This window comes from Nannobrachium achirus (genome assembly GCF_963921795.1).
Source record: "Nannobrachium achirus genome assembly, chromosome: 5".
NCBI lineage: Eukaryota > Metazoa > Chordata > Actinopteri > Myctophiformes > Myctophidae > Nannobrachium > Nannobrachium achirus.
Window position 1 is genome coordinate 12,446,254 of NC_137814.1, and position 12,486 is coordinate 12,458,739.

The 12,486-nt window shown below is 43.2% G+C and overlaps 1 protein-coding gene across 1 annotated transcript; it reads left to right on the forward strand.

Moving 5' to 3' along the window:
* Positions 1 to 6,299: 6,299 nt before the first annotated feature.
* Positions 6,300 to 6,701, forward strand: LOC308284811 (cytochrome c oxidase subunit 5B, mitochondrial-like; the record flags this gene model as incomplete). The annotated part of the gene is made up of 1 exon (XM_080725538.1): positions 6,300 to 6,701. The coding sequence occupies one exon, from the start codon at positions 6,300 to 6,302 to the stop codon at positions 6,699 to 6,701; it is 402 nt and encodes a 133-aa protein (XP_080581664.1).
* Positions 6,702 to 12,486: the final 5,785 nt, after the last annotated feature.

The window sequence follows — 12,486 nt, forward strand, 5'->3', positions numbered from 1 at the left end:
TGGAGGACCCCCGCCACTGCAGAGAACATTAAATGCTGTAACTCGGGCTAGGAGCGACCGGGAGAGCCGGGGCCGGTACCCACGCATCCGCCTCGGCGGTGCGGAGACAGCCCTGCGTAGAGCACCACCTAGAGGCAGACCACCGCCACTGCAACCCGCTAAAAAAGCCTGTAACTCAGCCCCAGCGACCGGGGTGACCTGACGGTCGCTTATCTCCCGATTAGGGAGTCTTACTGGTTAAAAGTCATCTGAGTATTCACTCTCTCTATCTGATGCATCTGGATCACTGCTGATTACAAACTCAGTGTCAGACTCTGATGTGGAAGAAGGCATTTCTGAAGTACATATAGATTCATTTTCAGAGGATGTAGCATCTTTTATTTTCCGCCTCTTTTTAGCAGGTTGACTCTTTGGTTTCCTTCTTTGACTTTCCAGGCTCTCATCGTTGCTCTCATCATCAGCTTCCTCCCTGCACTTTGATTTCCTGGGAGGTTTTCTGCTCAGGCTTGGTGGAAACTGTTTGCAAGTGAACCAAACTGGGACAAGACTGGCAACAGACAGACAATGTTCTTGTCCCAGTTTGGACCGTCAGGTCACCCCAGTCGCTGGGGGGCTGAGTTATGGGCTTTTTAGGGGGCTGCAGTGGCAGCGGTCAGGGCTCTATGCAGGGCTGTCTCCGCGCCGCCGAGGCGGACGCGTGGGTACTGGCCCCGGCTCTCCCGGTCGCTCCTAGCCCGAGTTACAGCATTTTATGTGCGCTGCAGTGGCGGGGGTCCTCCACTAGGGATATAAAAATAGATTCATTTTGGTCAAATATAAATATTCTGTGGCCTAATTGCATAATTTTGTCTGCCTACAGCCAAATTATCCATACGCATATTTATTATACAATTATTAAAGCCCATGTGTCAAATATGCAAATTATCTCCTTAAATATGCACAATACAAAAATGTACATAGCAGAAATGGATTGTACAGGAAAAAATACATAAGGATCAACTGAGAAAAGTTTGTTAAAGCCTTTTATCAATTTGTTATAGGTTTTTCCTGTTATTTCCGCTCATATGTCAAATATGCTAATTAACTCATTAACGATACACAATACAAAAATGTATATTGCAGAAATGGATTCTACAGGAAAAAATACATAAGGATCAACTGAGAAAAGTTTGTTAAACCCTTTTATCAAATTGTTATAGGTTTTTTGTGTTATTTCCCCTCATATGTCAAATATGCTTCAAATATGCTAATTAACTCATTAATGATGCACAATACAAAAATGTATATTGCAGAAATGGATTCTACAGGAAAAAATACATAAGAATCAACAGAGAAAAGTTTGGTAAACCCTTTTATCATTTTTTAAATAGGGTTTGTCCTGTCATTTCCACCCATGTTACAAATAATTTGACCCATGGGCAGAAAGAACGGGAAAGAATTAATCAAAAATTGATAAAGGGGTTTACCAAACTTTTCTCAGTTGATCTTTATGTAATTCTTCCCGTAGAATCCATTTCTGCAAAGTATATTGTTGTATTGTGCATAATTAATGAGATAATTAGCATAATTAGTCAAAAATGCTAATTATCTCATTAATTATGCACGATATCAAAATGTATATTGCAGAAATGGATTCTACAGGAAAAAATACATAAGGATCAATTGAGAAAAGTTCTGTGCACCCTTTAATCAGGTTTTTACACGCTTTGCCCTGCCTACCAACACAGGTGTTCTGATTGTCATAGAACACAAGTAAGACTCCCTAAATCGGGAGATAAGCGACCGTCGGGTCGCATACACAAACTTTAGAAGGCAATGGTACATCGTACATGTAGCCAATTAGGAGGGAATATGGGAAAAGGGACAGATTCATGTTGATGACATGACTTTAGAGATACTGTGTACCGCTTTGCGTGATCTTAGGGCAAAATCTGTAGGAGCAGTGTCCAAAAATGTGTTTTTCAAAAATCGGGCAGATGGTGGCGCTAGATGGGACAGATGCATTTTGATGACATGACTGTAGAGATACCACTTTGCGTGATTTCAGGGAAAAATCTGTAGGAGCAGTGCCCAAAAATGTGTCTTGCAAGAATCGGCCTCATGGTGGCGCTAGAAGAGGGCCATGTGAGAAATGAGGGGTGGAGGTTGTGGTTTGGTAGCCATAGAGTGTGTGTGTGCAAAGTTTGGCATGGATCAGGCCAACGGTGGCGGAGATATGAGTAGGGGAAAAGTGTGAAGTGACCGACAGACTGACGGACGGACGGACAGAGGACAGCCGGTGGAGGTTTTTTTTGGCGGTCGCAATTGGTTCTATTCCAATCAGACAAATTGAAACACCTGTGTTGCTCCTCAAGATGGCCGTTTAGGACTACAAATACAACCCATGAATTACAACGCTGTGCGAAGCAGCATGTTGTGTCTTGTGAGCTTGTTTTCCAGTAATTTCGCCAGTCATTCTTTTTACATTTTGAAAATAAAAAGCTATATCAATAATTTATTTTTATATTTAAGTTCATTATCATATCTGCCCTGTGAAACAAGTGTTTATGAAGCCTAATAGAAAGGTGTTTTTTATTTATTTACAAGTGGCAATGTTCAATGCCAAAAACAAAATGTTGTTGTTGTTAATTGCAATTATGTTTATGGCGATTAATCATCACGTAGAATGTCATGATCGTGGAAAATCGTAGTTGACAATTCTGTATGACTACATACGACTGACATGCTGTACATGCACGCACACGCACACGCATGTGCGGGCGCACGCACACACGCTTCTTTTTTTTAATAATTTTTATCCCACGATTTTGCAACCCATTTTTCACCCAGTGCCAATTACCTATGTAATCCTGGGCTCTGCTCTCCCTCTGCCGCGCCTGGGGAGACAATGGACTGACCTCATGCTTCCTTCAGTGCATGAGTAGTCCAAGTTGTTTCTTTTCACCTGACAGGGGGGATTTCCCTGGGATGGAAGTAGCGCGTGGAAGGAACACGTTATTCCAACCAGTTCCTTTCCCCTCCATCAAGCGCCCCGGCTGGCCAGGGGGAGGCATTATTGAGACCAGGATTACTGCATGTTTTTGTGATGGTATCAACCCTAGGAGACACGCACACACGCTTCTTAATATCTTTTAGGGGAAGTCAAAAGTAATTTTCATTAACCATTTAAACAGTTAGGACCACAATGGAAACTGGTTTGTGTCATACTTTTAGACTTAATGTCTGACTGTACATCGTGCAGTTTACATTTCTGTCTAATAAAGTATTCAATCAATCAATCAATCAATCAATCAATCAATCAATCAATCAATCAATCAATCAATCCCCTATAGCTAATATACCATTAAGTGGTTTACTTATAATTATACTTAGTTCACTGTAGTCCCCCAGGGGTCCCACTCAAGATTTTTCACCTCAAATTCCCCATCTCTAACCCTAACCAATTTATGAGTTAGGGCTAACTCTTAACTTGAATCCTTCTTCCTAAACCCTAAAGACCTAAAACTACCTCGGACTGTAAGCCAATTTCTACGGACTAACTTCATTTATCCTAACCTCAAAATCCCTCTCCTCTCCCTAACCATTTTTGTATGAACCTATATGTACCTATACCTATATGCGGGACCCCAATGCAAACACGCCTAACAGTTTTCTTGCTGTCTTGTAGTTGACCTTGTATCAGTGAACTGTACTGTCCTGTACCTTGCAAACTTCTAATAAAGTATTCAGTCATCATTCAATCAATCAATCGATCAAACCAACCTTCCCTCAAAATCCAACACTAACCCCTAAATGTCTAATCCCAACAGGAATATGTTCCTAAGTGTGGGCTAATAAAATAATAATAAGGGTAATAATAATAATAATAATAATAATAGATGTTGTCAAACATTATTAAAAATGTATTAAATTAACTAACAGGAAAAGGTTGCAACAATGTAAATTATTACTGGTTTTATGTGATCCCCAAACATCAAGACACAATAATAGCACCATGGACAGTTCTGCCTTAACTCAGTAGGCTAGCATAATGCCGGAGAGCTTGCCCCAAAACACACTTGCTCCAGGCACACAACTTTTCCATTCATTTAATTAAGCATTAATTAATAATTGTCTCACCCCCCCCCCCCCAAGTAAAGTTAACACCATAATAATAACACATTATTAATTATAAAATATTCATGTAGGCTATTATTAAATAATAATAATAGCCTACATGAAGTAGTCTTGGTGATGATGTAGGCTATCTTCCACTAGTCCTGTCAATAGAACAGCTGAGTTTTACATCTTAAAACAACAGAGATAAAATGCTAAATCAATACTGTGAGTCACTTACTTTTCCCTCTGTGTCTCTCTGAAGGTGCTGTGTCTAGTAGTAGCATGTGGTGGTGGTGCACCTCTCACTCTGCAGCAGACAGCACTCTCCTCCACCCCACTTCTGATGGAGGCTTCCCCAGACCAGACCAGTGATGATGATGAGCCTCTATATGGATGGATGGAGTTCTCCCGCTGGAGACTGAGGACAAAGACCCTGCTTCTTGCACTCACGCGCATCTGAGCCTGTCTGTCTCTTTCCTCTGGTCCGATTATAAATTGCTGTGAGTTTAATGTAGCCTACTGGGTCTGCTATTTTCGACGCGCGACACCGCCGTGCGACGGCACATAAATTACTCGCCCCCCCCCCCCCTCTCCCTCCCCTCCCTCCACCCCGTACAGCCCCCACTTCTCTCTCTCTCTCTCTCTCTCTCTCTCTCTCTCTCTCTCTCTCTCTGCAGCTGCCTGCAACAATGTCCTCTCCTAAAATGGAAATATTAGGCTAATGTCCTGATCAATGAATCGTTTCTAAAGTGCAGTGTTTTGCGTGTGTTTACCTTTCCCTACTATAGCCTATAATGCTAAACGATCATGGAGCTGGATCAGAAACGTTGCTGTACTTGCCCTGCTGCCTGAAACAGCTGTTGTTGTTTGAGGCATAATGCAAACTCATAAGGGAGGCGGTCTGTTTTTTATCCGGACAATTGGCTGTGATGGTAGCAGCACCATAATTCAAGGCTAATGGCCGGTTTACCCCCTAGAGGAGGGGGTTAGTGATGATGTGTATCTCTAATCTCTCTGGCAGTGGTGGAAGAATTATTCAGATTGTTTTACTGAAGTAAAATGAGCTAAATATAAAGAATATAGTCTGTAGAAGTAAAAGGCATCAAAATAATAGGACTTAAAGAGGTGGTGACATAGTTTTGTACTTTTTCTGTTTTGCATGTGTCTATGGAGTTAACATTACTCAGACCCCCAGGTGTGGTTATAATATGCAAATTATGTCTTTCCTGTGTATTTTTGGTTTCTTTCCTCAAAAGGCCCAATTGAAATACATTATAGCTGCTTTAGGCATTAGGGACAAAATAAAATCATCCCCTCCCCTTTTTACAACCACAGCTGTGGGTTAATGAACAGGTGGGTGTGGCCACATAAAACAATTTTAACACACTTTCTGTACACTTTTTTGAAAAAAATATAAGTAAGTCATCATATAGGCCTACCTGATGTTGGGGGGGAGGGGGGGGGGGGGGGGTCACGGCACCCTGTCTTTAAAGTAGGCTGCCAACTGAGATTCTTTCAAAATGTGTCTGAATTTTTAAAAGAAATAGCAGATTTACAAGCTCACCCACTCCACCCTGCGTGGTGCAGACCCCCATCTGAACTGAACATATATTGTGCCAAAAGTGGAGAGACTTGCTAACTCTGAAGGATTAAAAAAAGAAAAATCCAATGCGGAGGGGAGGGATACCACTGTACAATGCAAATGAATATTTTTAATGCCTTCAAGCAGAGTTTACAACTTTATTTAGGTAAACGAACAAACAATTGGCTTACAATCTTCTTGCAGGCAGCAACGGTAGTGTGAAATAATCACCAGAATCCAGGCCTGTGTGGTAAGGGTGTTCTGTGATAAGTAGACCCCCCCCATTAAGGACACCTGGGTGTCCCGGGACCACACTTTGAGAACCAGTAATCTGCTGACTCTGAGTGCCCAATTATGGACATGTGCATCACGGTGACCTCTGCATGTGAACGGCCAAATATGGGCATCCGAATTGCGCTAATGAATGTCACACCTACATCACAGTCGTAGTCTGCATGATATAAAAGGGGCCAGTGGACCCTATATGGAGGTCCATTCCCTGGTGTTCTTATTCCACCATTAGCAGACAGCTGAAAGGTCACTTTTCACCACAATTTCCCATCAATAAATCTGTTTTTCACCGTACCGACAGAAGTAAAAAGGAAAGAACAGAAGAATTATGTCTACAAGGTTACTTCTGCGTTCAGCGTACCGAGCTATTGCAACAACACGCCACCGGGTTCCCGTCGTTCCTGCTCTGACCCGCAACATGGCGGCGGCGGCGGCGGCCGGAGGGATTCCAACCAACGAGGAGCAAGCCACTGGCATGGAGAAGGTCATCATGGACGCCACGAAACAGGGGAAGGATCCGTACAACATGTTGAGGCCAAAGGAGTACGCCGGCTCCAAGGCCGACCCCCATCTTGTGCCCTCCGTCACAAACAAGAGGATTGTGGGATGTGTGTGCGAGGAAGACAACACGGCCGTGGTGTGGTTCTGGCTTCACCAGGGCGATGCCCAGCGATGCCCGTCTTGCGGTGCCCACTATAAACTAGTGCCCCACGAGTTGCCACATGGGTAACATGTCATTAGGTCCAACACTCTTTAGATCGACCACCAAACTCTAACCCAAACCCTAATCCTAACCACAGTAAAACTATGCCTAACTCTAACCCTAACCCTAAACTTAACCTCAGTAACCGTGACGCGGGTGATTATCTAACCTGCCGATGCTGTTCGACCCAATGGGAGTTCGACCTATGGGGCAGTCCCCGCCACATGATGAAACATTATGAAACATCGTCACTGTAGTGTCGGGTGGAAACCACCTTGTATGTCCAAACCTGTGACATGTTCACATGAATCAATCAAATATAGTTCAATTGGTTCTGATCTATAAGCTCGCTGTAGATCTGCAAAAAAAAAAAGCATAACATGTTGAAATATGGAGATACTAGTTTTCTGCTCAACGTATAGCTGCACATCTGACTGAACAGTCTTATATTCTCACTGAAAGATTCCAGATACCTTTTAGAATGTGTTGGAGAAAAAACACTTTGACAGAGAAGATGACAAGATGAGTAAAATATTAAACAGAACATTTTCACAACATCTGCTTTGAGTCTGATTTTGACTTTAATTGTTCTACCTCGATATATTGGGTAACCTCCTTGCCAGATGTTTGTTTACATTACCTATTTTGTTTTAACCTCAAGATGGTCATGGTTATGGATGGATGGGACACTATCTTTTATTTCAAACTTGCGGCTTACAGTTACTGTATAATATATTTGGGCACCGATGCAAGTCGGGAACAATGCAAGTTTGGAATTCCTGCCCCACGCCCACTTATGCAATACCCGTTGTACCCTTCATTCTGTCTGTCTATCTCCCTTTTATTTCCATAAATGGAGATCTCTATATCTGTCTGCCTGCCTGCCTGTGTGCATTTTCTGCCCATATGATGTCCTCAGTATATGACCGTTTATGGCCAATTGGCCATATATGGTGATATCAGACGGATCGGTCAGGTCATCATCGTACGGATAAGTTCAATCAAAAATATCACACCTAGTGTGAAGTAAGCGGTGCTATTTATGAGTTAATTGTGCACACGTATGTTACCTTCATTCTCCTCGACAGTACAAAGGCAGGGCCCTTAGCCAATGAGGTGCAGCCAAAGTGTAGATCTTAATGCCCATACATGGTGTTACATGAGAGCCCACACTGTTTCGTAAAACAGTATTTCTAGTGTCCTGCTAGCCAATCACAGAGGGTCCTGCGAAGCTTGGCCAATGGGTCGACCCTGGGCGTAAAACAAACTTTGAGCCGCTTGTGCCAAGATGTAGGCGATATCTAGGCCAGATGTAGGCCACGCTTCTGTTCACTAAGCCCCAAACATTTTTACAGTAAACACGTTTTTTTGACCGGACAAAGCCAGATGTTGGAGCTATAGCTCCTGCTCCAGGAGCACCGCTCAAAAGCCCCATTGACTTAGCCTATATTAAGTAAATAAATCATAACATGTAAGTTAAAAAGTTTGAAAAGGGGTATAAAACATACCAAAAGATAAATGTATTAAATAATACTGGAGATACAGTAGTTCTGTGGCCTACTGGCATGGCAGAAGCAGTTTGCAAGACATTTGCTTATACTTTGTCCACCAGTGGTCTTTTTGGCGATTTCCCTGAACCCTACATCAAAGAGATAACCTATAGCGATAGTGATTTCAACTGTAGTCCCTCTAAGCAGGCTCTATGCACAGCATAGTGGGAAGAAATTGGGCCCCCTTCCTTACTCCCTTCACAGGTGTTACCAATGATTCTACTTGATATGTTCCCTTAGTGTAACACAGTGGATCTCAAACTTGAACCCCATAAGGGAAACCCTGGACCACACTTTGAGACCCACTGGTATTGCAGAGTCCAGTGAGCCAACATGCACAATATACTGCACCCTAACCAAATGAAAATAAAAGCCTGGCTCCCATATGGCTGCTGTGCATGGACTGTGGTGAAAGCCACACTGTCTGCAATAATGATGTCAATTAATGTAATGGACAACAGTAACCACCAGAGGTCAGTGTTTTCAAGTCAACCGAGTTAATTGTGAATGAACTTTAAAGGGCAACTTCATATTTTAGATTTAATTAGAGAAAAGAAAAGATGAGTGTTGAGATGTTTTCCTTTACCACTATCGTTTTAGCCATTTTAGAGATTGTGATATCAGTGGGTGGGGACTACATGTCTTCTTCAACACAATAAGCCAGTGATTTCTTAAAGGGGAAGACCACCCATTTTCAATATTGAACTATGTCATTAATATACCTTAGAGGAGTTGTGTGGAAATAGAAAAAAAGTTCCCCCCCTTCTGTGTTGCCTAGAACTGGAGGATTGATTTTGGGGTTTGTATTGTAAAGTACAACTTGATGACATCACACATTGTACTTTACAATACAAACCCCAATATCAATCCTCCAGTTCTAGGCAACACAGATGGGGGGGAACTTTTTTTCTATTTCCACACAACTCCTCTAAGTTATATTAATGACATAGTTCAATATTGAAAATGGGTGGTCTTCCCCTTTAAATACTATCTACAGTAACACTACTAGGCTAGCCCCTATAAGTCACATCTACCCATGAAAGATTTTACTACAGCAGCTTGTCAACCAAATATTTTAATTATCAGTTACCTGTGGTTTACAAGGGACTCGCCACCATGTTGGACGAATGACATCAATAAAAATAAACATTCAGAATGCTTGTTTATTTCTCCTCATTTTATCTCCCCTCTCATTTCATGAATATTTTGAGAAAGTCACAATAGCAGGCTGTAAGTAGAACAATGTTCAACATTGTTGTACGTCAGAGGAAGAAATTGTGAAGGGTGAATAATTATGTGTTTGACCCAGTGGTTCTATAGGATCCCAGTCTCAGGGATAGAAATGGTATGAAATGGGGTCAGTAGTATGACATTATCATGTTTGTATCATGTCAGTACCAGTAAGACTCCCTAATCGGGAGATAAGCGACCGTAGGTGGCTTATCTCCACAAATAGGGCAAAAATTTGTTTTTCCAAAATCTTCCTGATCCATGTTGATGACATGAGTGTAGACATGCTGTGTAGTGATATTCGTGATTTTAGGGCAAAAACTGTAGGAGCAGTGTCCAAAAATGTGTTTTAAAAATCGGCCTGAAGGTGGCGCTACAATAGGGCCATGTGAGAAATGAGGGGTGGGGTCTCCGCGTTGCCTTGGCGGACGAATAGGTACCGGCCCCGGCTCTCCCGGACACTCCTAGCCCGAGTTACGGCATTTTATGTGCGCTGCAGTGGCAGGGGGTCCTCCACTGGGGGCGCCACCACTTTTGCATCCGTTCTGGAGCACCAGGAGTCGGTGGTCCCCGGGAATTCCCCGTGAGCAGCCCCGTTGGGGTGGTCATTTGGTCATTTTTGCACATTTGGTCATTTTTTACATCTGGGGGTCCCCCAGGGACCTGGGGGTCCCTGGGGCTCCGGGGATCCTTGGAGGTTGTAGTTTGGCAGGCAAGGAGTGTGTGTGTAAAATCTGGCATGGATCGGGTCAACGGGTGCGGAGATATAAGCAGGGAAAAAGTGTGACGTGTGACGTGTGAGCACATTTGGTCATTTTTTACATCTGGGGGTCCCCCCTGGCTCCGGGGGTCCTTGGAGGTTGTAGTTTGGCAGTCAAGGAGTGTGTGTGCAAAATTTGGCATGGATGGGGGCAACGGTTGTGGAGATATGAGCAGGGCAAAAGTGTGACTGACTGACTCACTCACTCACTCACTCACCCACGGACAGCCGGTGGAGGTTTCTACAGTAAGTAGCTCCCTACGGTCGCAATTAAGGATGTCCATAATTACAACACCAGAGGCAGCGCCACAGATCACTTTCAACCCAGAGTCAAAACCAACAAAGGGTCAAACTCTTTTTTCTGCTATACCACCAAAATGTGGAAAGCCTTACCGAAGGTCATAAAGGAGTGTGGATCACTAGCATCCTTTAAAATTGCCTTGAAAAATCACTTACAGGCAGCAGCCGTTCGCAACTGGTAAAAAACTAACCTAGCCCAACCCTACCCTCCCCTGCCCCTTCTTTGTATATACTGTTTGTTTAGACTTACTGTTTTCTTTTTTGTTTTTGAGCGGTGGTCACAACGCTCCTATACGTGGCCGTGTGTGTGGGTCTGTCTGTCTGTCTGTCTGTTTGTCTGTTTGTCTGTCTGTATGTCTGTCTGTCTCCGGGTATGTAGCCTGGCCCTGCAGTAACCTTTTCTGACCACACATGTTAAGGGAGGGGCGCTGTTGTTCAGGATAGGCCAGGCATAGGCCAGGCACAAACACACACAGGGGGCACACACACACACACACACACACACACACACACACACACACACACAGGGGGCACACACACACACACACACACACACACGCGCGCACACACACACACACACACACACACACACACACACACACACACACACACACACACACACACACACACACACACACACACACACACACACACACACACACACACACACACACACACACACACACACCGCTCAGTTCACACGAGTTTTCTTTTTTGTTTTTCTTTACATATCTACTGCATAGTACTGTGTTCTATTTGTCTGTCATTCAATGTTATATGAGATACTTCAATGGTTTCCAGTGGAAATAAGCTTAGTCTTTTCACGGATCTCCTTTTAGTAGACCTTGTCCTTGTACCAGTGAACTGTACCGTCATGAAACTGTACCTTTTCCTATGCAAACTTCTAATAAAGTCTTCAATCAATCAATTCTCCAACCTGCTGCCTCGCCTGCCTGCACCACGTCCACGTCCACGTCCACGCCCTGGCCGCCGCCGCTTCCCTTTTCCCCTTTGTTTAATAAACACCCTTGGACTTTTGACTGTGTTGTGTTCTGCTTTTGGGTCTGCCAGTTTAGCAAATTGTGACACTTCTCAAAATGCCTACCCTTGATGCAGGCATTTTAGCTAACTACAGACCTATATTGAATCTTCCATTTCTCTCTAAGATCCTTGAGAAGTCAGTCACCAAGCAGTTATGTGACTTTTTACAGTCAGGATTCAGAGCACACCATAGCACTAAGTATTGGTGAAAGTTACTAACTACATCCTGATTGCATTGGATAATGGCCTCCTCTCCATGTTGGTTTTGCTAGATCTTAGTGCTGCATTTGTACCATTTGGACCATTTGTAACCCCCAAAAGAACGATGAGGGTCCCTGGACCACACTTTGAGAGCCACTGGTGTTGCAGAGTCCAGTGAGCCAACATGCACAATATCAGCACCTAACCAAACGAAAATAAAAGCCTGGCTCCCGAGGCTATAAGCACCTGAAGACTCTGTGAAGGAATGAAGAGGCCAAATGTATTTTGCCTTTTACAGAGGGTGCTAGAGAGTTTTTCCTCTGTGTGCAACATCTTTTCACTTCCAACTAGGCTCAGTTTTATTACATTTGAAAATAGCAGATCAGCAAGCTCACAATGTGTCACATTGGGACACATTGTGAGCTTGTATATTTGCTATTTAAAAAATATCTCCTCAAAAAATGATACATTTTTTAAACATTTTAACAACACAAATCTGTGTGGAGGTCCCTGGCACCACATATTTTCAGATGGGGGTCTGCAGCTGTGGACAAATATGTTAATCTGGGGTCCTTGATATGAAAAGATTTGCGAACCTCTGGTTTAAAAAATATTAGAAAGTAAGCCCAATAAGGAACTACACTATTTTAAAAGACACAAATTGCTTATTATTTGTGGTTTACAAGGGACACGCCACCATGTTGGACAAATGACATCAATAAAAATAAAC